This window comes from Colius striatus, chromosome 22 (genome assembly GCF_028858725.1).
Source record: "Colius striatus isolate bColStr4 chromosome 22, bColStr4.1.hap1, whole genome shotgun sequence".
In the NCBI taxonomy this organism is placed as follows: Eukaryota; Metazoa; Chordata; class Aves; order Coliiformes; family Coliidae; genus Colius; species Colius striatus.
The window spans coordinates 2,771,675-2,799,228 of record NC_084780.1 but is presented as its reverse complement, the minus strand read 5'-3'; the positions used below and the strand labels follow the sequence as shown (position 1 = coordinate 2,799,228).

Here is a 27,554-nt window from a genome sequence, read left to right as displayed (position 1 = left end):
GGACGTGCTGGGTGGGAGGTGTTGTCTCCTTGGTCATCTTGTTGCTTTTTTGACCGTGCCTGGGGCTGTCTGTGAGCTTTTTGCACCAACAAGTGACCCTAAAGGAGTTGTTTCCATGGCCCTGGCTGTGCCCTGGTACCCAATGGCCTCCCCTTCATGGAAGACACGCTGCCCTCCCCCCAAAATATCCCAGTGGTCACATCTCCAAGGAGGACCTGGGGTGGCTGAGATGCTGATCCAGGGCTCCCATGCCACCCTCTGGCACCCTCTCCTCCCCTCCTGACCTGGGAGGGCACAGGGGTCCCTCGTGGGTGCCCTGACTGTGCAAGCCATTAGCATCCCTGCTTGTTGTCAGCAGCTGGTGCGTGTCCCTCAGAGCTGCTGAAATGCCTGCCAGGTTCAGTGCCACCACGGGCCACCCTCACCTGCAACAAGACGGGCAAGAAGGACAGCTGTGCCCTCACCTGTGCCTCCAAGGCTCGCTTTCTGCCAGGTACCAGCACCAGTGCCACTGCCAGCCTGGGCAGGGGGTTCCCATTTCCCTGCACAGGGAAGGCAGGGAGCAGGAGCTGCTCTGTGGCCAGGGTGCAGAGCAGCCCAGCAGCACGTGGGGCTCGGGAAGGTGTGTGAGCTCATCCCTGGGGTGGGCTCCTGGGATCATCCCCTATGGCACAGCCGCCCTGGCAGAGCATTGTGGGGACCCAGCACCCCCTGACTCTCTGTCCTCCCTCCCACAGAGTCTGACAGCAGCTACACAGTGAGCTGTGGGACCCCTGTGCTGCGGCAGGGTGCCCAGCAGAGACCCTCCAACAGCAGCCACCAGTGCCTGGGTAAGGGGGCTGCAGGGTGCCCGCTGCCAGCCAGGCTGCCCTGCCCAGGCCTGTTGAGCACCTGCTTTTTCTTTTAGAGACTGTTGCTGCACCAATCAAGCAAAAAGCTTCCTTCAAGATCAAGGATGCCAAGTGCCACCTGCACCCACGGGCCAAGGGCAAGCAGGATGAGGCCGGGAAGGTGGGGGCACAAGGTGAGGAGTGATGACAGGGTGTGGGGGGGTTGTGTGTCCCTCTGGGACGTGCTGACACAGCCCCCTGGGTGCAGGTGCCCCTGCACCTTGCTCTGACTGCCAGGTCGCCTTCGTCAACCTCAAGTGTGACTCGTCCAAGAAGGGGAAGGGCCGCCGGGCTCGGAACTCCTCCAGCAAGGAGGTGATGCGAATCACGCTGGAGTTCGAGGCAGAGATCAAGCTGGAGGAGATCACAGGTGGGCACTGTGCTGCCTTGGCTGCAGGCAGGGCTGGTGGGACTGGGGTGATGTGATGGGACTGCAGTGATGTGGTGTGACCAGGGTGATGTGGTGGGACTGCAGTGATGTGATGGGACTGGGGTGATGTGATGAGACTGGAGTGATGTGGTGGGACTGCAGTGATGTGGTGGGATCAGGGTGATGTGGTGGGACCAGGGTGATGTGGTGGGACTGGGGTGATGTGGTGGGACCAGGGTGATGTGGTGGGACTGGGGTGATGTGGTGGGACCAGGGTGATGTGGTGTGACCAGGGTGATGTGGTGGGACTGCAGTGATGTGATGGGACTGGGGTGATGTGGTGGGACCAGGGTGATGTGGTGGGACCAGGGTGATGTGGTGGGACTGGGGTGATGTGGTGGGACCAGGGTGATGTGGTGGGACTGCAGTGATGTGATGGGACTGGGGTGATGTGGTGGGACTGGAGTGATGTGGTGTGACCAGGGTGATGTGGTGGGACCGGGGTGATGTGGTGGGACTGGGGTGATGTGATGGGACCAGGGTGATGTGGTGGGACTGGGGTGATGTGGTGGGACTGCAGTGATGTGATGGGACTGGGGTGATGTGGTGGGACTGGAGTGATGTGGTGTGACCAGGGTGATGTGGTGGGACCGGGGTGATGTGGTGGGACCGGGATGATGTGGTGGGACCGGGATGATGTGGTGGGACTGGGGTGATGTGATGGGACCAGGGTGATGTGATTGGACTGGGGGGATGTGGTGGGACTGCAGTGATGTGGTGGGATCAGGGTGATGTGGTGGGACCAGGGTGATGTGATAGGACTGGGGTGATGTGGTGGGACCAGAGTGATGTGGTGGGACTGGGGTGATGTGTGGGACCAGGGGTCAGTGCCATCCCTGTGCAGCAAGGAGAGCTGAATCAGGCCTTATCCTGCACTGGACTGGGCTGTGCTGGGCAGCACATGAGACTGAGCATTCAGGAAATGGTTTGAATCCCACAATCATTTGGGTTGTTGAAGCCCCTGAGGCTGCTGCAGTCCCAGCTCTGCCCTCACCCTGCCCAGCCCAGCACTGACCCACAGCCCTCAGCACCTCAGCTCCATGCCTTTGGGATCCCTCCAGGGCTGGGCACTGCCCCAGCTCCCTGGGCAGCCTGGCACAGGGCTCACACCCCTCTCAGGGAAACAGCTCTGCCTCAGCTCCAACCTCAACCACCCCTGGGCCAACTGCAGCCCATCAATCCTGCTGAGTCTCCCTCTCCATCCTGGTTTCTCTCTGCATCCTTCTCCCCTGGCACCCCCATTGCCCCCTGCACCCCCAGCCAGCTGCAACCTGAACTGCCTGCGACAGAGGGTGGAGAAAAAGCTCAAGTCAGCCATCAAAGCCCTGAAGAAATCCATCAACCAGGAGAGGTTCCTGCTGCGCTTCGCGGGGATGGAGTACGAGGTGGCCAGGAAGCTGAGCGTGGGGCTGGAGCGGCAGGAGAGCTGCGGGCCGGGCCAGCAGCGCCTGGCTGGCAGATGTGGTAAGGGGCATCGTGGGGTGCCCAGGGCAGGGGCCCCTGGGGCAGGGAGTGTCCCAAAGCCCCTCGCTCACACCCCCCCCGGCTCTCAGTCAGCTGCTCGCAGGGAACGTATTACCACGGGCAGACGGAGCAGTGTGTGCCCTGCCCCGCCGGCACCTACCAGGAGAAGGAAGGGCAGCTCTCCTGTGACCTGTGTCCCCGGGCCGATGCCTTCGGGCCCGTGGGAGCCACCAACATCACCAGCTGCATGGGTAAGGGGGCACTGGCCTGGGCTGGGAGGTGCACTCAGGGGGTGGCCAGGGCTGGAACCTTCAACAGGCAGCCACCAGCCTCAGGTCAGAAGAGGGGAGAGCCCTGAGGAGCCCCAGCTCAGGAGTTGGTGCTTTAGAACCCCAGCATGGAGGGGCTGGAAGGGCCCTGCAGAGCTCATCCAGCCCCTGCTCAAGCAGGTTCCCCTGGCTCAGGGGCACAGGAACGTGTCCAGGTGGGGTTGGAAACCTGCTGAGCAGGAGCCTCCACACCCTCCCTGGGCAGCCTGGGCCGGGGCTCCCTCCCCTCAGCACCAAAGGACTTGCTCCTCCTGTGCCAGTGGCACTGTTTGTGTTTCACCTTGTGCCTGTTGCCCCTTGTCTTCTTACTGGCCATCACAGAACAAAGGTTCACTTAGATCAGGGGGCACAGGAACGTGTCCAGATGGGTTTGGGAAGCTCCTGAGAAGGAGCCTCCACACCCTCCCTGGGCAGCCTGGGCCAGGGCTCCCTCACCTCAGCACTAGAGAAGTTTCTCCTCCTGTGCCAGGGGCACTGTTTGTGTCCCAGCTGATGCCCATCAGCCCTTGTCCTGGCACTTGAGCCAACAGAAACAAAAGTGCTGCCCCATCCTGACACCCACCCTGTAAATACTTGTGTTGATGAGATCCCCCCTCAGCCTCCTCTTCCCCAGGCTGAACAGCCCCAGGTCCTGCAGCCTCTCCTCACACACATGCTCCATCCCCTCAGCACCTTGGGCATTTCGGGGGGACCCTGGGCAGGGCACCACTTGCTCCCCCATTTCTTGCTGCTGCCAAGGCTGGAGGGGAGAGGAGCCAGCCCGGGGGTGCCAGGCCTGAGCCGTGCCTCTGCCCACAGGTCAGTGCCCCCCTGGGCAGCACTCAGCCGATGGCTTCAGGCCGTGCCAGCCGTGCCCCCGGGGCTCGTACCAGCCCGAGGGGGGCCGTGCCCTGTGCTTCCCCTGCGGCGGGGGGCTCAGCACCCGCCACGACGGAGCCGTCTCCTTCCAGGACTGCGACACCAAAGGTGGGTTGGAGCCGCTTCCAGGGGCAGCTTCACCCAGCTGGGGCCGTGCCAGAGGCTGACACAGCCCCCCCTTTGCTGTCTGCCCCTCCCCAGTCCAGTGCTCCCCAGGGCACTACTACAACAGCAGCGTGCACCGCTGCATCCGCTGTGCCGTGGGCACCTACCAGCCCGACTTCAGGCAGAACTACTGCGTCGCCTGTCCCGGCAACACCACCACCGACTTCGACGGCTCCACCTCGGTGGCCCAGTGCAAAAGTAGGCGAGCTGGGGCATGGCAGAGGGGGCATGATGTGCCATGAACCCTCCAAAGCATTCATCCCCCCCCCCTTCAAGTGGAGCGTGGGGTCATTTGCGCCCCCGCTCTGCGGCGCCGCCGGTTCCCAGCCGCTGCCTGTGCCTTGCAGACCGGCAGTGCGGGGGGGAGCTGGGCGAGTACACGGGCTACATCGAGTCCCCCAACTACCCTGGCAATTACCCTGCCAACGTGGAGTGCACCTGGAACATCAACCCGCCCCCCAAGCGCAAGATCCTCATCGTGGTGCCGGAGATCTTCCTCCCCTCCGAGGATGAGTGCGGCGATGTCTTGGTCATGAGGAAAAACTGTAGGTAACCGAGCGTGGCGCGGGGCTGGAGGAGGCTGGGGGCTGTGCAAGGGGCAGGAGCTGCAGCCCTGGGTGGCAGGAGGGGAATCACAGAGCCACAGCATGGGGCAGGGGTGGAAGGGACCTGCAGAGCTCATCCAGCCCAACCCCCTGCTAAAGCAGCTCCCACCTAGATCAGGTCACACAGGAACGTGTCCAGGTGGGTCCTGAAGAGCTCCAAGGAAGGAGCCTCCACACCCTCCCTGGGCAGCCTGGGCCAGGGCTCCCTTAGCTCAGCACCAAAGGACTTGCTCCTCCTGTGCCAGTGGAACTTTCTGTGTTCCACCTTGTGCCTGTTACCCCGGTCTTCTTACTGGCCATCACAGAACAAAGGTTCACTTAGATCAGGGGGCACAGGAACGTGTCCAGGTGGGTTTGGGAAGCTCCTGAGAAGGAGCCTCCACACCCTCCCTGGGCAGCCTGGGCCAGGGCTCCCTCACTCCAACACTGAATGAGTTTTTCCTTGTGTTTCAATGGAACTGTTTGTGTCCCAGCTTCACCCCATCACCCCTTGTCCTGGCACTGGCTACAACACAAACAAGTGCTGCCCCAACCTCCTGACATTGAGACAGATAGGATCAGGAAAAGGGCCTCCCTCTGCTGCCCTGGGGAAAGGGCATCACCTGGTGTCCTGCTGGGCCAGGCAGATGGGCTGTGTGCTCTCAGAGCTTCATTTTTGAGTTAAAAAGCCCCGTTCAGAGCTTTCCAGAGCATCACACGAGGGTTGGGGGGTAGCTCAGCTTCTCTGACCACCCACCATCCCCCTCCCTGGTGGAAGCACAGTGAGGCTGGGGGTGGCCTTGCTGCAGGGCATCACCCGTGGGCTGGCTGCTCCCACAGCCTCCCCATCCTCCATCACCACGTACGAGACGTGCCAGACGTACGAGCGGCCCATCGCCTTCACCGCGCGCTCCCGCAAGCTCTGGATCCACTTCAAAACCAGCGAAGCCAACAGCGCCCGCGGCTTCCAGATCCCCTACGTCACCTACGATGGTGAGTGCAGGGGGCAGCCAGCCCAGAGCCCAGCCCTGCCTGCACAGCTTCACACACACACACTCACACCTCCCCGGGGCTGGGAGGAGGGGGCTCGGGGCTGGGGCTCGTGCCCTGACTGTGCCTCTCGGTGTTTCAGAGGACTATGAGCAGCTGGTGGAGGACATCGTGAGGGATGGGAGGCTCTATGCCTCTGAAAACCACCAGGAGATCCTCAAGGTGAGTGTGTCCTCAGTGCCCAGGGCTGCAGGGGATGCTGGCAGGGAGCAGCAGCCTTCCCTCTGCATGTGCCCCCATGGCTCTGGTTTGGAGCTGCCCTGGGGCAGTGTGAGGTGGGATGGTGACTGTGTCTGGTTTGGAGCTGCCCTGGGGCAGTGTGAGGTGGGATGGTGACTGTGTCTGGTTTGGAGCTGCCCTGGGGCAGTGTGAGGTGGGATGGTGACTGTGGCTGGTCTGGAGCTGCCCTGGGGCAATGTGAGGTGGGATGGTGACTGTGGCTGGTTTGGAGCTGCCCTGGGGCAGTGTGAGGTGGGATGGTGACTGTGGCTGGTTTGGAGCTGCCCTGGGGCAGTGTGAGGTGGGATGGTGACTGTGTCTGGTTTGGAGCTGCCCTGGGGCAGTGTGAGGTGGGATGGTGACTGTGTCTGGAGCTGCCCTGGGGCAGTGTGAGGTGGGATGGTGACTGTGTCTGGAGCTGCCCTGGGGCAGTGTGAGGTGGGATGGTGACTGTGGCTGGAGCTGCCCTGGGGCAGTGTGAGGTGGGATGGTGACTGTGTCTGGAGCTGCCCTGGGGCAGTGTGAGGTGGGATGGTGACTGTGTCTGGAGCTGCCCTGGGGCAGTGTGAGGTGGGATGGTGACTGTGTCTGGTTTGGAGCTGCCCTGGGGCAGTGTGAGGTGGGATGGTGACTGTGGCTGGTCTGGGGCTGCCCTGGGGCAGTGTGAGGTGGGATGGTGACTGTGTCTGGAGCTGCCCTGGGGCAGTGTGAGGTGGGATGGTGACTGTGTCTGGGGCTGCCCTGGGGCAGTGTGAGGTGGGATGGTGACTGTGTCTGGTTTGGAGCTGCCCTGGGGCAGTGTGAGGTGGGATGGTGACTGTGTCTGGAGCTGCCCTGGGGCAGTGTGAGGTGGGATGGTGACTGTGTCTGGGGCTGCCCTGGGGCAGTGTGAGGTGGGATGGTGACTGTGTCTGGTTTGGAGCTGCCCTGGGGCAGTGTGAGGTGGGATGGTGACTGTGTCTGGAGCTGCCCTGGGGCAGTGTGAGGTGGGATGGTGACTGTGGCTGGTCTGGAGCTGCCCTGGGGCAATGTGAGGTGGGATGGTGACTGTGGCTGGTTTGGAGCTGCCCTGGGGCAGTGTGAGGTGGGATGGTGACTGTGGCTGGTTTGGAGCTGCCCTGGGGCAGTGTGAGGTGGGATGGTGACTGTGTCTGGAGCTGCCCTGGGGCAGTGTGAGGTGGGATGGTGACTGTGGCTGGTCTGGAGCTGCCCTGGGGCAGTGTGAGGTGGGATGGTGACTGTGGCTGGTTTGGAGCTGCCCTGGGGCAGTGTGAGGTGGGATGGTGACTGTGTCTGGTTTGGAGCTGCCCTGGGGCAGTGTGAGGTGGGATGGTGACTGTGGCTGGTTTGGAGCTGCCCTGGGGCAGTGTGAGGTGGGATGGTGACTGTGTCTGGAGCTGCCCTGGGGCAGTGTGAGGTGGGATGGTGACTGTGGCTGGTTTGGAGCTGCCCTGGGGCAGTGTGAGGTGGGATGGTGACTGTGGCTGGAGCTGCCCTGGGGCAGTGTGAGGTGGGATGGTGACTGTGGCTGGAGCTGCCATGGGGCAGTGTGAGGTGGGATGGTGACTGTGTCTGGTTTGGAGCTGCCCTGGGGCAGTGTGAGGTGGGATGGTGACTGTGTCTGGGGCTGCCCTGGGGCAGTGTGAGGTGGGATGGTGACTGTGTCTGGGGCTGCCCTGGGGCAGTGTGAGGTGGGATGGTGACTGTGTCTGGGGCTGCCCTGGGGCAGTGTGAGGTGGGATGGTGACTGTGTCTGGTTTGGAGCTGCCCTGGGGCAGTGTGAGGTGGGATGGTGACTGTGTCTGGTTTGGAGCTGCCCTGGGGCAGTGTGAGGTGGGATGGTGACTGTGTCTGGGGCTGCCCTGGGGCAGTGTGAGGTGGGATGGTGACTGTGTCTGGGGCTGCCCTGGGGCAGTGTGAGGTGGGATGGTGACTGTGTCTGGGGCTGCCCTGGGGCAGTGTGAGGTGGGATGGTGACTGTGTCTGGGGCTGCCCTGGGGCAGTGTGAGGTGGGATGGTGACTGTCTCTCTGGTTTGACTTCTCCCCCCCACCCCAACCCCAGGACAAGAAGCTCATCAAAGCTTTCTTCGATGTGCTGGCACACCCCCAGAACTACTTCAAGTACACAGAGAAGCACAAGGAGATGCTGCCCCGCTCCTTCATCAAGCTGCTGCGCTCCAAAGTCTCCAGCTTCCTCCGACCTTACAAATAGCCCCCTGCAGCCCTGCTGCCCCTGGGACACCCCACAGCCAAGGAAACCCTCTTCTCCCTTCCTTCTCTGTTCTGATTCTCTCCTCCCTCTGCTCGGCTCTGGCAGGACCGGCACCTCCTGCCCCGCAGACATCGCTGCGCCTGGGTTCGGGGGGGATGCTCCAGCCTCATCCAGCCGCCGGCAAAGCTGCTCCTCCCTTCCAAAGCAGCTGCTTCCGTTTAGGAAACCCAAGAGCTGGTCCTTTTGCCTCCCTTTGCTTCCCTTCACACCACGTCTGGCCCAGGACCTCAGGGGATCATCGGCACCCCTGCAGCAGAGCCCGTGCAGCGAGGAGCGCGAGGCAGCGGCACCGTCCCCCTCAGAGCTCGGCGTGGGGAGGGGAGAGAGTTTCCCAAAGCATCACTCGGTTTAAAAAGCCAAACAACCAAAAAGAAGAAGAAAAGACCAAGGCAAGGAGAGATCAGCCAAGGGCTGCAGCGAGTGGCAGCTGTGGCAGGGGCTGCGGCCGCCGTCCCGCCGGCGCTGCGAGGGACCAGAGCTCGGCCAAGCCACTTCCAGCAGAACAATGTCTGGCTGCACAGGAGGCAGCTGGGAGCAGAGGAGAAGGATTTGCAGCCGGGTGCGTTGTTTGTCTGTTTGTTTTGTTGGGTTTTGTTGGGTTTTTCCCCCTCCCCATCCCTCCCACCCCCCAGCCCCAGCCACTCATGCCAAGAAGCCAGACGAACGAGCTCTGCCAAAGAGTCACTGGGACAAGCAAGCTTTGTGAAGAGCAGGAGTAAATGTTTGTGCACTAGGGTATCCTCCTTTCTACCTTTCTCCATATGTATTAAGTGCAATCATTTGAGTCTTCTTTATATTATTTAGAGGGAAGGTTGTTTTGTTTGTTTGTTTTTCTACTTGGAAACGACAATATTTATACCTGCCGGAGGAGTCAGGATGCGCAACACAGACCCAGCCCGCAGCAAACCCAGCCCTGGGCTGCCCTGCCTCCAGGGATGGGCTTTTCAGGCCTTGCAACCTTTTCTGCTGTGTTTGTCCCCCTGTTCGAGGAGTGAGGGGGGAGCTGGTGCCTCTCCTGCTCAGCCTGGGCTGGGCTGAGCCTTTGCAGGGGGTGTGAGGTGTCTGGGGGTGGAGGAGGTGCAGAGGCTGCGGGGGCTGAGAGCTGCCCGGCTCATCCACCGAGCTTTGAGGGTTGTTCAAGCCCCATCGTGAGGGGGATGTGGAACTGCATCAGCTGCTTGTCACAAACAGTTTTGCTTCCCTGCAGGGGCTGAGGGATGAGCAGAGACCCAGGGGCAGGTGCCAAGGCAGGGTTTGGGAGGAGGGGGCAGCTCTCCTTCAGCTCAGCCCTGAAATCTCTCCCCCAGGGCTGGAGGCAGAGCCAACCCTCCCGGCTCCAGGGGAGCTTTGTGCTTCCCACTCCCTTCAGCCGCTTTTGGCTCCATCCATCTGCGTGTGCTCATCCCTTTGGGGTGCTGTGGGAGCTCCTGAAAGGGGGGACCCCATCCTGCCCCCCTTCCCCATTGCACTGCTGCTTTGCACATGGCTGGATGGGATGGCCAGGGGGTGGCACCGATGGCTTTGTGCCCCTGGGGACGGGACCCGTTCATCCCTCCTCCTGCCCCTCAAGCCTCGCTCCCTTTCCAGCCCTGCCACCAGCTCTAGGCTGTCACCTACCTGTGCCTTCATCCTCATCTTCATCCTCTCAAAGACCTGGAGCTGCCAGGTCTAAACGTGCTCAGCTTGCCCTCAGCTGTCCCGTGGGCAAGTCCCCGCTTGTCTCTCGCTGTCCCCTCGGCCCTGGCTGGGCCCAGCCCTGCTCTTAATGAACCAGTTATTTATTGCTCTGCACATGCCCCCAGGTCCTCACCAAAGGCAGCTGCTCACCCCTGTGTTCCCTCCTCAATCTGTGCTGCTCCAGAACATCCTCTGGGCTCTGTGAGGGGCTGCAGCTGGGTGAGGGCTGGCAAAGGGGGCTGAGCTTTGTCCCCAAGATGTGTCAGTTGGAAAAGTCTGTCCTGATCCATCCCAGCTGGGGATTTGCCCCTCCTGCTGCCCAGCCACCAGCCTGTTTGGGAGCTCCATGTCTGTGGCTTGAGCTGTTGCTCCCTTGGTTGGTGTCTGAAAGCAGCTGCTTTGATGCACAAAAGCTGCTGCAGGGATTTCAAGGCTGGGGGTTGGGGGGCAGGGGGGAGCTTTTGTTGCTGTGGGGCGCCCACAGCAGAGCAGTGACCACTGAAAGGCTCTTTCAGATTTAGAAGAAAAAGAACCAGAACAACAACAGCACGAATAAAAAGCCATCCTGGGATGCCCAAGCCCAGTGCAGAGGTGCAGGGCAGCCCCTCTGCTCATAGCTCCTGAGCTCGGGGTGGCTTCATGGTGGGGTTGCTCTTGCTCTGATGCTGTGGGGCACTGGGGCTGCCAGAGCCTCCTGCTGTCCTGGTTGTCACCTCCCCTAAAGCAGTTTTGGAAGGGTGAGCTGGGCAGCACCTTCTCCTGTAACAGCCAGAGATACCTGGCAACATCTGCAACATCTCCTCCTCCTCCTCCTGTCATCATGCAGCTCAAACAAACCCCCCCCCAAGTCCACGGGGCCACCAGAACCCCCCTGAGTGCAGCTCAGCCCCTCCTCCCCCCCCCCACACCTCAGAAAGGGTTTGGAAGGCTGGAGGCTGCCTCAGCCCCCTCTGAGTGGTCGGGTGTATGACCAGGAACGAGGGGCCTGGGGCTTTGGTGGGGGGATGTTTGATGTGCCGTTTGCAGCAAGCCCCAGCTCCCCCTGCAGCCAGAGCCCCTCCTGAGGAAGATGCAGCTCATGAAGTTATTTGCACTCGATTCAAGAAAAGTCTCTGAACTTTGTAAAGAGAAATGTTTGCATTTTGTATTGTCTTTTTTTAATTATTAAATGGAATTGCTTGGTGTTGTTGGATCTTTCACACACTGGCTCCGATGCTTCTTGTAAAGGTTCCTAACAGCAGGATCCGAAGCTGCTCATTGTTTTGTTCCCTCAGATGCCCACACGAGCTCTTTCAAGGCCATGGGGGTTTTTTTTCTCTCCCCCCCCCTCAAGCTCCAACCCCACCCCACTTCACCAGCCCCCCCAGGCACAATGTAGTTATTTCTGTGCATTAATTAGATGCAACCTACCTCGTTTTTTAGCCCAGAACAGTTGCATTGGCTTGGAGGGAAGCAAAGGGGATGGAAGACATTCTACCTTGGCCTCAAGCCTCTCATTGAGCTACAGCTCCCACCCCACACTCCCTTCCCCTGGACCCTGTGGGCAACTGGAAGAAGCCGGTCAGCACATTCCCACCAGCTGCTGCTGGGCAGGAGCCCGAGGTCCCAGACACTGGTTGTTGGGGGGCAACACAAACAAGTGTCCCCCCAGAGCAGGGAGGCAGCTGAGGACAGGCACAGCACCAGCCAGGAGCCTCCTCAGCCAGCTGCAGAGGTGCTGAGCAGTTCCACCTGCAGCATGTGCCCACCAGGGGCACGGCCCCAGTTCAGCTCCTCCTGGCTGCTCCCTGCCCTCAACTGATGTCAAGGCTCCTCTAACCCGATGCTCCCCACCCCTACCAGCCCCAGGCAGCACAGGGAAGGAAACAGCTCAAACTCCTCCCACCAGCTTTTGGAGGAACACAACCAAACACAGTGTAGGTGTCCCAGGGGTTTATTGGCGCCCCTCAGTAGAGGCGCTGGGGCTTCCCCATGGTGCTCTTGATGTACAGAGCACGGACGTTCTGCCAGTTCTTCTTCAGCAGGGACACCAGGAAGTTGATGGCCAGGTGGATGTTGTAGACAAGTTCATCCTCTGTCATCTTCACATGACCAACAGCCACGGCCAGACAGAGCACCTGTGGGACAGGGACACTGGGATCACTCACTGAGGTAAAAGTGTGGCAGGGAAAGGAGAGCTGAAGGCAAAGGCCTGAGAACAGGCTCCTGCTCCTCTCATCAGGCTGCCAAACGATCTCAAGCTCTCAGCTGGATGGGACCTCTCCAGCTCATCACTGCTCCCACACTCTGCTTGGCACGTGGCTCCCAGGAATGTGTGTGGCAGCACCTGGATGTCACCAGCACAGCCCAGGGAGGTGTGGGGCAGGGTGTGCCTCAGGAGGGCAGGGCAGGAGCACTGCAGCCTCCTGGAGAGGGGGAACCCGGGAAGGAAGGGCAACAGGCTCCCAGGGTGCTGAGGGGCCTGGGTCTCATCCTTCTGATGAGGAAAGGCTGAGGGACCTGGGGCTGTTCACCCTGGGGAAGGTCGAGGGGGGACCTCAGCAACTCTTACAAGGACCTAAAGGCTGGGTGTCAGGATGGGGCAGCACTTGGTTCTGTGGTGCCCAGTGCCAGGACAAGGGCTGATGGGCATCAGCTGGGACACAAACAGTGCCACTGGTACAGGAGGAGCAAGTCCTTTGGTGCTGAGGGGAGGGAGCCCTGGCCCAGGCTGCCCAGGGAGGGTGTGGAGGCTCCTGCTCAGGAGGTTTCCAACCCCACCTGGACACGTTCCTGTGCCCCTGAGCCAGGGGAACCTGCTGTAGCAGGGGCTGGATGAGCTCTGCAGGGCCCTTCCCACTCCACCATCCCCTGCTCTGTGATTCTCTGCTGTGCTGAACCAGCTCTGGCCTCTGCCCTGAAACCACTGACCCGGCACAGCCCGACATCAGCTCCAAACTCTGCTGCCAAGCACAGCACCAGCTTCACTTTCAGTTTTGGCCCCCAGCCCTTTCTTTCCACACCCAGCAGAGGCCGAGCCCCTGCCTGCCAGCTTCACCCAGCAGCCTCCCAGTGCCCGTTCCCCACGGGCTGAAGACAAAGGGATTTATGAGCCAGCTGACAGGAGAAGCGCTGGGAGGCCACTCAGCCTCCAGAGCCTGCAAACTCTCCCCTTTGCTGTGAGCCCCAGGCCCACAGTAGCTGGAGCCCAAGGACACACATCAGCTGGCAGAGCTGCTCCCTCTCAATCCCCACGAGTCACATTCAGAGGCTGCTGACAGATGACAAGGCCTGAAGCGGGTTGGTTTGGTTTTAGGGGGTCAGTTATCTCTTGACAGCAAGAGCAGCTCCTAAATTCACTTGCAGAGCCAAGCCCCAGACTGCAGAGCAGTGCTGCACACACAGCCCCACGGGGCCAGGCTGCCCTGGGGCCTCAGCCTCCAACTGTCACCCCCTCACTGTAAGCAGCGTTAACTGTGACCAATTACACTCAGCACTGAAACATCCAGCTCATCTCCCTCAGCATTTGCCTGAAGATCTTTCACCACAGATAAATCCTCCTTCCCAGCCAGCAGCTGACTGCTCTGTCTCCCTCCTCCCTGCACACACTTGTAGGAAGACCCTCGAGGGACACCCAGAGCCCAGCCCAGAGACAGCAGCTGCCCCAGGAGCCCAGAGCTGCTCCCTGGCTCTGCTTTACCTTCTTCATCTGGAATTTGATGGTAGATTTCACCTCATCGACCTTGGCCACCAAGTTCTCGTTGTGAGTGAGGAGAGAAGGGAATTTGCCAGCTTTGTTCAAGCCAGGGCCCAGGATTCGAGGGATCTGCTTGATCAAGGACTCAGAGGCCAGGAAGGCGTCGTATTTCTTGGCTGGGAGAGAGAACCGAGGCGGGAGAATGGAACCAACTGCCCAGCCCACACTCTGCTGCTCCATCCTCCCTACAGGCACGTTTCCACAGCCCCAGCTCTCCAGACAAGCCTCCAGCACCCAGCTCTGCACCCTGCAGCAGCCCCACACCCTGCAGCACGAGCAGTTCCTCTCCCTGAGGCATCTGTGGAGCCTCTGCCCGTCTGTGTGGGTCCCTCAGCTCACAGAGGCCTCACCCCCAGCCATGGCCCAACTGCACGTGCTCCACAGCTAATTATGGACTGGCTGGGAAGTTCTTGCCTGGTCAAATTACTCTTGATTTGGGATTTCACTGTTACCAAGTAAAACCAGACAGATTTAGATCATTGCAGAACCGCAGGAGTGAAGCAAACTCCAGCCTCTGGCTTTACTGAGCTTCTGCTGCCCTCCAGCTCCACGTGCCTGAGCAGCACAGAGCAAAGCTTCAGGCAGAAAGGAACAGCCCAACCCCTCCTGCACCCCTTCCTTCCAGGCAGCAACCCACCTGGCTCCTGGAACACTCACCTTCATCCCCTCAGCACTTCTCAGGGCCTCCTGGCCCTTTGCAGACACATTTCTGCACCTCAGGCTGACTCTGGTCAGCTCTCTATTCCCTACCCGTGATAAGGAAACCTGAGCTCAGGGAAAACCACCCTGTGTCTCCAGCCCTCCCAGCACAGGCAGGGTATCCAGAGCCCAATGCACAGCACCCCTCACCCAGAGCCCAATGCACAGCACCCCTCACATCTCACCCAACCCCACAGCACCCCTCACTCAACCCCAAGAGCACCCCGAGCCCAAGCCTCAGCACCACTCACCTCTCACTCAACCCCAAGAGCACCCCGAGCCCAAGCCTCAGCACCACTCACCTCTCACTCAACCCCAAGAGCACCCCGAGCCCAAGCCTCAGCACCACTCACCTCACCCCAAGAGCACCCCAGCCCAAGCCTCAGCACCACTCACCTCTCACTCAACCCCAAGAGCACCCAGAGCCCAAGCCTCAGCACCACTCACCCAGCTTCTTCACCAGCTTCTTGTTCTTGTTGAGCTTCTTCAGAGCTTCAATGTCCATGTGAGGGATATCCACTGCTTTGGCCTCATCGCAGTGCTGCTGGTCCCCCAGCAAGCAAACGGAGAACTTGGGGCGTGGAGTGGACTTCAGCCTGGGGACAGAAGGGCCGAACCGTCACAACCCACCGGCACCACGGGAGCTGCCACGGGAGCCAGCACGGAGGTTCCTTACCGCGGCGCCTGGGAATGCTCCTCCACGCCTGTACCCTGCCTCTGCCGGCAGGTCGGTGGGGACGGCCCCGGGGCCTCCCGCACCTCCCCTCATGTTTTAAGACCCAGGGTGAGGGTCCGTCCAGCCGCTCCCGCCGAGGCGGGGCCGGGCTGAACTACCCGAGCGGTTCGGCGCCGCAGCCCCGCGGAGCGGCCGCGGCCGGGGGGATGCGGCCCGAAGGCTGGGTGCGAGCAAGAGGAGGCCGAACCTGACGGTGCCGGAGAAGCGTTTGTCTTTCTGCGGGTCGTAGTTCTTGAGGCTGATCTGCAGCTCCACCGTCTCCACGAACCTGGGCGAGGGGCAGAGGCACAGCGGCGCGGTGAGGCCCGGGCCGGGGCAGCCCCGGGCCGAGCGGCCGCTCCCGCCATGGCGCTGGGCTCTTACTTGCGCTTCTTGGTCTTGCTGCCCTGCAGCACCTCCTTCACCGCCTCGTACAGGGTGTCGCGGGACACTTTGCTGCTGCGGGAGGGAAACGGCACCGCGGGCTCAGCGCCGGGCCCGCCGCGGCCTACACACACACACACACACACCCGCGGGCCTCGGCGCGCCGCGGCCCAGCCGCGCTCCCACACGGCCGCCGCCACGGCCGGGCCCGCTGCCCGCACCGCGCCCGCTGCCCGCACCGCGCCGGGCGCGCATGGAGGCGGCTGGAGGAGGATGGAGGTGGATGGAGGCGGATGGTAGAGGATGGGGGCGGATGGTGGAGGATGGAGGCGGATGGAAGTGGATGAAACACCAGCCCCGCACCTACCTCATGGCGGCGGCTGCTCAGGGCCGAAAGGGCGGCGCTGCGCCACGCGCAGTATAAATAGAGCCAGATCTCGCGAGACTCTGCGCGGCGCCATGATGGGTGTGGCGGGACACGGGCGGGAGTGGCGAGCGCGGGACAGTGCGGCCGCCATGATGGGGGTGGCACAGGGTGTCCGCCATGATGGGGGTGGCACAGGGTGTCCGCCATGATGGGGGTGGCACGGTGTGTCCGCCGTGATGGGGGTGGCACAGAGTGACCGCCGTGATGGGGGTGGCACGGTGTAACCGCCATGATGGGGGTGGCACGGTGTAACCGCCATGATGGGGGTGGCACAGGGTGACCGCCGTGATGGGGGTGGCACGGCGTGACCGCCGTGATGGGGGTGGCACGGTGTGGCCGCCATGGTGGGTGCGGCGGGGCGCGGTGCGGTGCCGGAGCTTCCCCGCCGCTCGGCTCGTCTTGGCGGGCGCTGCTCTGACCGCAGCTCCTCCGTGTCCCAGAGCGCCCGGGGCCCCACCATGGCTCCGCAGCGAAGCGACGGGGGCTGAGCAGCCCAAGTGCCGGCGGCCTCAGCAGTGGGAGGTGAGGAGCTGCGGGGCACGGCGGGTGCGTGAGGAGCTGCTCCCGAGAACGGCGGGTGCGTGAGGAGCTGCTCCCGAGAACGGCGGGTGCGTGAGGAGCTGCTCCCGAGAACGGCGGGTGCGTGAGCTGCTCCCGATGCACGGCGGGTGCGTGAGGAGCTCCCGAGGCACGGCGGGTGCGTGAGGAGCTCCCGAGGCACGGCGGGTGCGTGAGGAGCTGCTCCCGATGCACGGCGGGTGCGTGAGGAGCTCCCGAGGCACGGCGGGTGCGTGAGGAGCTCCCGAGCACGGCACCGCGCCGCCGGCTCCCCGCCGCTCCCTGTGCGTTGAAGGCTCCTGACCCCGTGTGCCCGGGCAGCGCCGCCCCGGGCCCGCTCTCATTGGCCGCGGGGGCCCCGGAACCTGTATGGCGGCTACGAGAGGCTGGGACTCCACGGCGAGAGCTGTCGCTATGCAGGTTGCGGGGCGCAGGGAGCGGCGGCCGGGCGCGGTGCGTGGCGGGCAGGCGGAGGGCGGCTCGGAGCTGAGGGGCAGGGGGAGGATGGCGGCTGAGGGGCGGCTGAGGGGCGGCCGGGCTCTGCTGAGCGGCCGCCGCTACCCCGCGGTTAACAACGATGCGGGAGCCCCGCCGCGCCCCCCTGGGCCCGTCCCGCCGGCCGCTCCGCTCAGGGCTCGCCGTGGCGCCGGCCGAGTGCTGCCCCTCAGAGCTCGGCCCGGCCCGGCCTGGCACGGCGCCTACGGCCGCTGTCACCGCCCGGGAGCTTCACACCGCAGCCTGCACCTAGCTTTCCCCAGGAGCGCCGGCCCCGTCCATTGCAGGCCGCCGTGGCGCCTCCAGCAGCGCTGGCGGCGGTTGCTGTGGCAGCCAGGCAGTGCCGTAGCCCAGGCAGCGCCAGCGGCTGCGTTGGGATGGCGTCTGCTGGGAAACGAGCTGCAGTGCTTCTGAGGAGCTGTCAGCTGTAAAGGAAGGCAGAGTCTGCTGCAGCTGTCTCCAGTGGCAGGACAAGGGCTGATGGGCATGAGCTGGGACACAAACAGTGCCCCTGGCACAGGAGGAGAAAGTCCTTTGGTGCTGAGGTGAGGGAGCCCTGGCCCAGGCTGCACAGGGAGGGTGTGGAGGCTCCTTCTCAGGAGGTTTCCAACCCCACCTGGACACGTTCCTGTGCCCCTGAGCCAAGGGAAGCTGCTTGAGCAGGGCTGGGGCTGGATGAGCTCTGCAGGGCCCTTCCAGCCCCACCATGCTGGGACTCTGTGAGCTGAAGAGGAGCTGTCTGTGCAGGGAGTGCTTGGGTTAGAGGGTGCTAAGTGTGGCACAAGGGCTGTGTGCTCCCTGGGTGCTGCAGGGGAAGGCTGGTCACGCTTGTTCCTGGAAATCAAAAGGATAAGATATTAGGATATCTCAGAAATTAATCAACAAGAAGCCTCTGAAGCTGCTTTTAAAGATAATCTATCAGCAGAGTGTGTCTTTAGCAACATATTGTCATGAGGGTGCAGATGTTTTAACACCATCTGCTTATAGCCTGGAATCCTGTTCCTCAAAAGGCCAGGAATTAGGGAAGGAAGGAGAGAATGAGGGTGCTTCCAGGGACAAAGCTCAGTGTGGACACCCTCAGCCTGTACATTCAGACCTCAGAGTACCTGTAAACTTTTCCTGCAGATCATTTGGAGGATGGGCAAGGCTTGAATGTGACTTTTACACTGTCTCTAAAAAGACTGTGTCTGGCTTGATAAGCTTTATCTCCTGTTTGTCTGGGGAATAGATGGTGAGCCCTGGCTGCCATCCCTGTGGGAAAGGTGCATCTTTTGCCCCCTTTAATCCTTTATAATCTCCAAAATGATTTGCCTTTCTTGGTGTGGAACAAAAAAGTGAGTGTACACATGCTGGGAGAAAATGAGATTGGATTTGTTCCTTTTATTTGAGGCTTACAGCAAAGAAGACAGCTGTTGACTGTCCCACAACCCTTTTGCTCTGGGAGCTGGTGCTCTTGGTGAGGACACTGAGCCAGGGGAAATTCATGCCTGAGGACCAGTCACCAGGGCAGGATGGAGAGCTTGGGCTTGTAACCAGTGACCCTTAGTGATGGGACCACAGCCTACATTCATCAGGCTGTCAAAGATAAGGGTTCTTTTGGGCTGCAAAGCTTCATTTCACAGGGGGAGTTGAGAGACTTATCAAAACTCCTCCAAAGTGCCTTCACAGAGTGTGAAATCTTGTGCATCTTGTGTGGTCTTGTACAGGAAGCTAAACCCTGCCAGGCTTGGACAGAAGAGTGGTGACAGCAGAAGCAAAGCATGGAAATAAAGCTTTGGAGGTGGGAGAGCTGTTGCTGTAGAAAAGAAAGGTTCTGTCCAGGTGAGTGTGAGCCCTGTTCTCTCCAGGGTAAGTGTGGAAATGGATTCCCCTCAGCCAGAGCTTCCCCTGAAGCTGAGCAGGATGTTTTACTTCACTGAGATACATGCAATTTGATGCACAGTAGTGCTTTTCTCACTCAGAGGGTTCTGAGCTTGGTGATTGTTAGCTGAGGTGACACCAGTGCCAAATTCAACAGCTGCCCTTGTTTCAGTGTTTGTGAGGGGCTCCTTCATGGAATCACAGAATGCTGTGGTTGGAAGGGCCCTGCAGAGCTGATGCAGCACCAGCCCCTGCCAGAGCAGGTTCCCCTGGCTCAGGGGGCACAGGAACGTGTCCAGATGGGGTTGGAAACCTCCTGAGCAGGAGCCTCCACACCCTCCCTGGGCAGCCTGGGCCAGGGCTCCCTCACTCCAACACTGAAAGAGTTCTTCCTTATGTTTAAGGGGAGCTTTCTGTGTCCCAGCTGATGCCATCACCCCTTGTCCTGTCACTGGACACTACAAAGTGCTGCCCCATCCTCCTGTCACCCACCCTTCAGGTACTTGTGAGTGTTGCTGAGATCCCCCCTCAGTCTCTTCTCCAGGCTGAACAGCCCCAGGTCCCACAGCCTTTCCTCACAAGGAAGATGCTCCATCCCCTCAGCATCTTGGTGGCCCTGCACTGGCCTCTCTCCAGCAGTTCCCTGAACTCTTCTCTAGAAGTTCTTTCAGCACCCCCTGCTTCTGAGGAGAGGAACACACTTTCCCAGCCCAGGGACCAGGATGGCTGAGGTGCAAAGGCCTCGTGTCATGGCTCTTGCTCTCTCTCTTTCTTCTCTGAGTGAACTCACTCTGAGTTTGTTCCATGTGTGGAGCTGAACTGTCTTGACCCCACCAAGCTCTGTGACCTTCCAAACACCATGCAGCAGGTGAAAGCAATGTGGACTCATGATCATGAGGGACAAAGCAGTGCCTTCTGTGCAGCAGATGATTTGGTAGCTAAAGCATTATTGGAGGGTCACTCAGGGTTACACTATTGAAAGGGTCCAGCCTCACAACCTCACAATGGCACCAACACTTGAGGTCCTGTATTGCTTTTTTCCAAGTGCTTTCCTCCACCAAAGTGGAAGAAAGTGACTTTTCAGGCCCCTGCTGGTGCAGTTAGAAGCTCCTAGTTGACTTTTTTTTCTCCAGAAGCAATGTAATTGCTTTCTGCTTTAGATCCAAAATGCTCAGCACATGTCATTCTTCCCACTACTTGGCTTAAAGGGCTGTGAAGGGCAGCTTGTAAACAAGTGATGACTGAAGTTCTTTGTCTTGCATCCCCCTGTCTAGGAAGGGAGGCTCCAGCATTTCTGGGAAGTGCCTCTAGGGCTCTCCAGGGGAAAGCTTGATAAATAACAGCCTGTAAGGAACAGTTTGGCTGCCTTCTGTGGGACTGGTTTCCTTGTGAGGATGCATCAAAGGGGGCAGCTCCTGGGACCTGAAGGACTGGCCTCTGCAGGCAGTGCTGATGGCATTGTTGTAACTGTTTCAGGTGAAAAGCTGTTTGAGGGGCAAGTCATCAACCTTGAAGATGGGACCACAGCTTATATCCACCAGGTGACAGTTCAGAAGGGTGAGAACCATCAGTTCACTCCTTTCTTTTTACAAGGACATTGTGGATTTAACTGCAGTTGTCAGTTCCCACAGTTGGCTCCTCTGTTAGCTCCAGCTTTACCAAGTCTGGGTGGGTGTGGGGCTGCTTTTCTTGCCCCTGCTTTTGAGGCTGACTGAGCAAGGACACAGAGCATGTGACTTCTTGCAAAGGCTTTAGCAGTCTGCCAAGGAGGCAGGTTTGGCTTTGGCAAGCAAATGCTGAAGTGTTGTTTCACCTTTGGGCTCTCTCACAGCTGTCACAAGTCCAGAGGCAAGGCCCATGTGCTGTGTCTGTGCCAACTGCAGAGCCCAAGCTAAGTTGGTTTCACCTGGGACCAGCTGGACAGGGCATTTCTCTCAACTGGGAGGTAATATATGACTTGTAGAATAGGTGAGGGAGTGGATTCTTGGAAGTTACACCACTTTGGTCATTTACTTATGAGTCAGTGTCACCTAATTAATGAATGAGTTAATCTGAGAGGTGATGGGAATCCATTTCACGTGACAGGCACGAGAGTGGCCCAGAGGAATCCTCTCTGACGAGGACAAGATGTAAAAGGGCAGGTAGAAAGAGCTCTGTTGCTTTCAGCAGTCCTTCCTTCACCCTCACAGCTCTTTGTGTGCCACTTCCCTTTCCTCTTCTTAAGAAACTGCTTGAAACCTGCTTGGTATGCCTGGCTGTGCCCCTTTCCTCGCTTCATTCTCTTTCCTACCTCCACACACCCAGGGAGAAGCTTTCTTCCTCCTCAGCCCTGCTTCCCCTGCAATGGGCTGTTTGTGTTCTTCACACACCCCTGTGCCAGGCTGCTCCTGGCCTGGGACATAAGGTGGCATTGTGGAGTTGGTGAGAACCTGCATCACCCCCATGAAGGGGTGGTGAAGCTGTGCATGAAGCTTTAAAACTCACTGTGCTTGTCTGAAGGACTCAAATGGTGTCTGAACACCTGTAATTGTAGTTGACTTTCAGTGCAAGGAGGAAGACTCTGCTCTGTCCTCTTCTGTGGGTGAGAAAGGTTCTTCTGCAGAGTTCAGGACCTGACACAGTGTCCTCTCCATCCCATCTGAGGCTTCCAGTAAGGTTTGTGGATGTTCTCCTTTAGAGGCTGTGGCTTTTGAAGACAGTCAGCCAGTGGTGTTGGAAGATGACAGTGTGGCCTACATACACAGCACAGCTAAAGGCAAAGAATGTTCCCTCTTCTTCCCTTGGCAGCTGGAGTAGAAACTGCTGAAATATCAAAGACTTCCAAGGCTGTAGGTAGCCCCAGGGAGATGAAGGATGCCTCCCTCTCAGCAGCTCTTTACCTTTGATTTTCCTGGTTTCCCCTTGCAGGGTGTTATGACCCCAGCACCTTTGAGGCCATCCAGCTGGAGGATGGCTCCACTGCCTACATACATCATCCTGTCCTCGTGGCACCTGGCAGCACCATCCTGGAAGTGCAGGCAGAGCTGAGCTGGAGGAGTTGGCTGGAGAGGAGGGAGATGATGCCTTTGATGTTGAGACCATTAATGTGTTAAAGCAGTGCAGCAGTAAGGTGAGGATGCAGCACTGAGGGGCTGCTGTAGTAGCCCAGGTTTGAGCTGGGGTTTAAGTGTCCCCCTGGCATTGGTGCCTCTCTGGGTTTGGTTTTCAGCAATGACAGCTTTGAGAAGAGAAACTGCCCAGGGCTGTGGTGCAAGTGCCACCACTGAGAGGTGGCTGAGGCAGTTAAGGACCTAGAATGAGGCAGGTTCCTGCAGGACCCTCTGGTTAATTCCTCCAGAGTGCTGGGCCCCTGTGGTGGGTTTGTGTGGAGCTGTTTCTGGGCACAGGGAAGGGGCTGCAGTGGTGGCTCCTGGAAGAAGTGGCTCAAAACTTCCCCCAGCTCTGGGTCAGGACGACTTCTGGGGCTGAGCCTGTTGGGCACTGAAGCAGCAGCCAGAAGAGGAGGGTTGTTCTTTCTGAGAGATGATGGAAGGAGCTGGATGAGGGAGAAGCAACTATGTGGACCCCAAGGTCAGTGAGGGATGAGAAGAGGAGGTGTGCTGGAGCAGAGACCCCCCCCTGCACCCCATGGTGGGCTGGCAGCTGTTCCCTTGACACCCATGGAAGGTGCTGGGGGAGCTGAGCTCTGCCAGCAGCTCATGCAGGACCCCACAGCCAAGGGCTGGCTGTGCCCTGAGGGGCTGTGGCTCTGTGGGAAGGTGCTGCTGGAGCAGAATGTGCCTGGACATGTGCTGTCACAGAGGAGAGACCCATGGGGAGGGATTTGTGAGGAGCTGCAGCCCCAGGGAAGGACCAGAGAGGTTTGTTAGAAACTGTAATCCCTAGGAGGGACCCTATGTTGGAGCAGGGGGAGAATGTGAGGAGAGGTGGCAGAGACCATCTGTGAGGGACTGACCCCATCCCCCTTGAGTATCTTTTTTCCTCCCATCTCACTGGGGCCTCCAGCATCCTCTGGGAAGGAGATGTGTGTGAGGGGCTGAGCAAGCAGCTTCATTGCCAGCTGGGCTCAAACCATGCCAGTCCTCTCAGCCTGCTGCAGGTTACAGCTTGGCTTTGTTTTTCTTGCTTCCTTTAAATGTCCTTCCTTGTGTTTTCTTTCTGTTTGCCCAAGTTTCTCTTCACACCACCTGAGTCCAACGTTCTCTTGCACAGCTGACTCAGGCAGCAGATGGAGACGTGTCAGGAGGGGTTTGGTCATGGCCACTGCTCCCCATGTTGACAAAGGCCTCCAAATCAAACCAGCTTCATAGGACCTGAAATGTCACTGCAGTGCTCCACATGAATGTCTTGGGTGCTGCCCCTTTCTCCCATCTTCACAGTGGTGTGTGAGAAGGGGCTACCCAGGAGTGTGCCGGTTGGGCAGGGCTGGAGGAGCTGTCAGGTTATAGTGACCTTTGTGTTCTTCTCTGCTGGCCCTTCAGGCAACAGGCAGGTCTCAGGCTCAGGCATGTGCTTCCATCCTCTGATCAGTGCTCTCCTCCCTCCTTTTACTCCTCCCTTTCCCTGCTTCAGCTGCTGCTGCTGACAGAGGCTTCCCCCTGAAGAGCCAGCATATTGCCTTCCTGTCAGAGATGGAGGAAGATGAAGAGGAAGCTGCTCTGCCTGTGCAGGTCTCATCTCAGGATGGGACAGAGCAGGTATGGCCACTGACAGCCTCCAGTGTGTGAGGGGCAGCAGGGAGGGAGATTCTGCCCCTGCCCAGCCTTGATCTTGTCTTTGAGGCTTTTTTTCAGTGTAAAACAGCCCCTGGGGCCTCAGGGGCCCTCCCAGGCTCCCTCCAGCCTTACCCAACTGCTGCAGCCTTGAAGTGGAAGGTAAAGCAGGAGCCTCTAGTCCACAACTCACCTTCCTGCTGTGTGGGGCCTTGCAGGTGTTTGCTGAGGCTTGTGCAGGGCCTGCAGCCCTCAGCTCCTGGGCAGCTGTGCAGAGGCAGCTCCCAATGTCTGCTGACACAGGCTGGATTTGGGGCTTGGTTGCTCATCATTTGTGCACAGCAGGGCTTTTCTTGCACTTCCCTCCACCAGCTGCCCAAATGCTGACTGGGAAAAACTCCCTTCTGTGGCCTGGGGCAAAGGAAACAGCTGACAGGGTTCCTCTTAGGGCAGGGTGCTCCCTGCTGCAGCCAGGCACCAGCTGCCCCTTCAGAGCCTGGGGAGAAGATGCTGAATGGGAAGGGGGAGGGCTGAGGACTTGGAGCCTACACCTTCTGCAGCAGCTCTGTCCATGACCCCAGGCAAAGCTCCTGGAGCTCTCTGTGCCTTGGGCCTTGCACACAGAGGAGACAACAAGAGAGTATTTTCCCCCCTCCCTCAGTGCTGCAGGACTCAGCCAGCCTGGCTCAGAGCAGCTGCTCTTGCCCTGGCAGGGTCAGTTTGTCTCATGAGGACCTGGGCAGTGCTGGTGGCACAGGGCAGTGCCCTGGCTGTGCCCCAGGAGCTGCTGCCAGGGGTGACACACACACACCCCCCAGCCTGTGGGCAGCAGCACAGCGCCGTGATGCAGCCGGTGCAGAGCTTGGCCCTGCCCTGGGGAGGAGCAGCCCGCTGCCAGGGAGCTGCATTTTCTTCTCAAAGATGCTGGCTTTTCCTCTGCCCCTTCCCCAGGAGACTCTAGTCCCTGCTGGGGTGGCCACCTCTGAAGACCCAGCCGTTGCAGCCCTGGGCCAGCAGCAGGTGGCGTTGCTGGCTGCTGCCCACGGCACAGTGCAGGTACCACAGGGCTCCTGCCACATCCCCCCCTTCCTTCCCCCAGCCACCCACGGGCCTCAGCACTCACCCTCTTGCCCAGGCTGCTTCCTCCTCACCTCCCAGCTGCCCTGTGAGTAGAGGAGAGCAGGGATATGCTGCTGGCATTGCAGAAGGCTCCTTTGTAAGCAGTTTTTCCCCACCCCAGCTGTGTCTCTGCTTCATCCCTGTGTCACCCTCTGCCAGCCCCTCACAGCTCTGTGCTGCTGGGCACTGGCCTGGGTGAGCCCACAGCTCCTGAGCCCCCTTGTTGAAGGGACACTGTTACCATCCCTCTGTCTTTCCTGCAGCACTTGGAAGAGCAGCAGAGGCTGGAGGAAGCCATTGGTGTGGCAGCAGCCAGCCAGCAGCAGCCCCTGGGCCTGGGCACAGCCATGGCTGAGGGTGGGTGCTGAGGCCTGGCAGAGCTGCCTGGGCCAGGCCACCCACAGCACAGCCCGTGCTGGGGGCACTGGGAGCTGTGGGAAGGTGCCTGAGCCCTTCCTGCCCTGCAGCCAAGGGGAGCTGACGGCAGCAGCCTGTGACCCCGTTCCAGGAGGGGTGTCGAAGGTGCTGGGCTGCTGCCTCTGGAGGCTCTGCTGTTTGCCCAGGCCACTGGCTCCCTCTGCCTAGAAGAGAGGGCAGACTCTGGTCCTGGATTGATTTCTTCATGTCTGAGACCTCCCAGAGCTGCCCAGGCCTCTGCAGGTGAGGTGGAGCCACAGAGGTTCCAGCAGGCTGCAACCCTTCCTCGAGAGATACTCCAAGAGCCTCCCTGGGGCAGGGCCAAGGGGGCACCACGGGCACAGGAGCCATAAAGCCCCATCCAACCAGCCCAGCCTGCCCTGGGCTCTGGCTGCAGTGCTGCCCAGTCCCTGGCATGGGGCTGAGTGCCCAAGCTGCCTCTGGCAGCAAATCCCTGGGTCACACTCTGCCCTGGCTGAGCAGCAAAGGGCTCCTTCACCAACGCCACTGGGGGCTGGGCTGGGCTGGGCTGGAGATGCCGAGCAGAAATAAACCCAAATACAATCGGTTATTTAAAAGAAAACCCAAACAAATGCCGTGTGTGTCAGTGCCTGGGGCTGGAGGGGCAGGGGTCTGCAGATACAGGAGGGGCAGGAGGGTGTTGAATGGACTGAAGGTGGCCAAAAGCCCTGGGGAGGCTGCAGCTCCAGGGCTGTGTCAGTGCTGGGCCCCTCACTCACTGCCACAGGGACACTGAGGGGCTGCAGCGTGGCCAGAGCCGGGCACTGAGCTGGGGAAGGGGCTGGAGCACAAGGGGCTGGGGAGGGGCTGAGGGAATGGGGGTGTTGAGCCTGGAGAAGAGGAGGCTGAGGGCAGCCAGCAGCACTCTCTGACACTCCCTGACAGGAGGCTGCAGGGAGCTGGGGGTCGGGCTCTGCTCCCCAGCCATGAATGACAGGACAAGAGGCAATGGGCTGCAGTTGGCCCAGGGGAGGTTGAGGCTGGAGCTGAGGCAGAACTGTTTCCCTGAGAGGGGTGTGAGCCCCTGTGCCAGGCTGCCCAGGGAGCTGGGGCAGTGCCCAGCCCTGGAGGGATCCCAAAGGCGTGGAGCTGAGGTGCTGAGGGCTGTGGGTCAGTGCTGGGCTGGGCAGGGTGAGGGCAGGGCTGGGGCTGCAGCAGCTTCAGGGGCTTCAACAACCCAAACGATTCTGTGGTTCTGAGGGAGGGGACGAGCAAGTTGCAGCCTCTGAGCTCTCAGCGTGTGTCTTAGAAGGGCCAAGAGCTGTGTCTCGTGTCTCAGGTCAGATTTGGGCTCCTCTGAGTCTGGGGTTAAGGGCTCGTGGCAGCACAAGCCGGGGTGTCTGAGCCACATCCCGGGAGAGCCCCGGGCTGGGTCCCTCAGCCCAGGCAGCAGCAGCCTCGGCCCCTCCTGCGCGTCCCTCAGGCAGGAGCCGGCCAAAGCCCCCCCGCAGTGAGCAGCGGAGCATCATTTACATCGGAAAAGACCTTTTGACGCCGTTTGCCCTGCGCTGAGCCCCGGCACAGGCTCCCGGCGCGATGGGGGTTACGGATGGACCCGAGGAGTTCCTCTCCCTCTCCCCTCCCCTTCCCTTCTCCTCTCCCTCTTCTTCCTCTCTCTTTCTCTTCCTTTCTCCCTCTCCTTTGCTTCTTCTCCTCCTCTCCTCTCCTCTCCTCTCCTCTCCTCTCCTCTCCTCTCCTCTCCTCTCCTCTCCTCTCCTCTCCTCTCCTCTCCTCTCCTCTCCTCTCCTCTCCTCTCCCTCTCCCTCTTCTTTTCCTCTTCCTCCCCCTCTCCTCTTCCTCTCCTTCTCCTTCTCCTCTCCCTCTCCTTCTCCTCTCCCTCTCCTTCTCCTCTCCCTCTCCTCCTCTCCCTCTCCTCTCCCTCTCCTCTTCCTCTCCCCTTCCTCTCCCTCTCCTCTCCCTCTCCCTCTCCCTCTCCCTCTCCCTCTCCCTCTCCCTCTCCCTCTCCCTCTCCCTCTCCCTCTCCCTCTCCTCTCCCTCTCCCTCTCCCTCTCCTCCTTCTCCTTTTCCTCTCCCTATCCTCTTCCTCTCCCTTTCCTTTCCTTTCCTCTCCTCCTCCTCCTCCTCCTCCTCCTCCTCTCCTCTCCTCTCCTCTCCTCTCCTCTCCTCTCCTCTCCTCTCCTCTCCTCTCCTCTCCTCTCCTCTCCTCTCCTCTCCTCTCCTCTCCTCTCCTCTCCTCTCCTCTCCCTCTCCAGCAGCAGCGCTGGAGCCGTTCCGAGCAGACACAGCCCGTGCTCCTGCCGTGAGCCAGAGGAAGCTCGGGGAAGGGATTTCTCTCCCCAGGACACAAACGCCGACGGAGCTTTTGCTCCCTGGGCTGAGCTGGCAAAGGGCTACGAGCCCCTCTCCTCTCCGTGCCCCAGCCCCGGCCCAATGGCCCCTGGGGCTCCGGAGCCTCCCGGGGGTGTGAGCGGCCCGAGGAGCTGCCCCCAGCTCCGGGCACCGGCCCCTGGG

At 60.3% G+C, this 27,554-nt stretch overlaps 3 protein-coding genes across 24 annotated transcripts in view; 2 read left to right on the top strand and 1 right to left on the bottom strand.

Moving 5' to 3' along the window:
- The window catches only part of SCUBE3 (signal peptide, CUB domain and EGF like domain containing 3), a 42,851-nt gene extending 33,787 nt beyond the window's left edge, over positions 1 to 9,064 (top strand). For both annotated transcript variants that reach the window (XM_062013817.1, XM_062013816.1), the window contains exons 11-22: positions 377 to 493; positions 738 to 830; positions 908 to 1,024; positions 1,099 to 1,260; positions 2,581 to 2,784; positions 2,874 to 3,035; positions 3,912 to 4,079; positions 4,173 to 4,334; positions 4,484 to 4,681; positions 5,561 to 5,713; positions 5,853 to 5,932; positions 8,053 to 9,064. In XM_062013817.1, coding sequence (XP_061869801.1) covers positions 377 to 493; positions 738 to 830; positions 908 to 1,024; positions 1,099 to 1,260; positions 2,581 to 2,784; positions 2,874 to 3,035; positions 3,912 to 4,079; positions 4,173 to 4,334; positions 4,484 to 4,681; positions 5,561 to 5,713; positions 5,853 to 5,932; positions 8,053 to 8,202 — 1,766 coding nt within the window. In that variant the 3' untranslated portion in view covers positions 8,203 to 9,064. The remainder of the gene's footprint in view (positions 1 to 376; positions 494 to 737; positions 831 to 907; positions 1,025 to 1,098; positions 1,261 to 2,580; positions 2,785 to 2,873; positions 3,036 to 3,911; positions 4,080 to 4,172; positions 4,335 to 4,483; positions 4,682 to 5,560; positions 5,714 to 5,852; positions 5,933 to 8,052) is intronic.
- Positions 1 to 25,633, top strand: part of ZNF76 (zinc finger protein 76) — a 30,353-nt gene extending 4,720 nt beyond the window's left edge. The window contains exons 1-7 of one of the 21 annotated variants that reach the window (XM_062013825.1): positions 15,992 to 16,062; positions 16,341 to 16,422; positions 18,660 to 18,774; positions 20,290 to 20,370; positions 20,645 to 20,758; positions 23,386 to 23,510; positions 24,625 to 25,633. In XM_062013825.1, the coding sequence (XP_061869809.1) occupies positions 18,714 to 18,774; positions 20,290 to 20,370; positions 20,645 to 20,758; positions 23,386 to 23,510; positions 24,625 to 24,843 (600 nt within the window). In that variant the 5' untranslated portion in view covers positions 15,992 to 16,062; positions 16,341 to 16,422; positions 18,660 to 18,713 and the 3' untranslated portion in view covers positions 24,844 to 25,633. The other 20 variants (XM_062013824.1, XM_062013829.1, XM_062013826.1 and 17 more) reach the window with 20 other exon arrangements.
- On the bottom strand, positions 11,857 to 15,936 carry RPL10A (ribosomal protein L10a). The gene is made up of 6 exons (XM_062013818.1): positions 15,841 to 15,936; positions 15,474 to 15,548; positions 15,298 to 15,378; positions 14,822 to 14,970; positions 13,619 to 13,791; positions 11,857 to 12,056 (listed from the first exon to the last, which is right to left on the bottom strand). The coding sequence occupies exons 1-6, from the start codon at positions 15,843 to 15,845 to the stop codon at positions 11,886 to 11,888; spliced, it is 654 nt and encodes a 217-aa protein (XP_061869802.1). The 5' UTR covers positions 15,846 to 15,936; the 3' UTR covers positions 11,857 to 11,885.
- Positions 25,634 to 27,554: the final 1,921 nt, after the last annotated feature.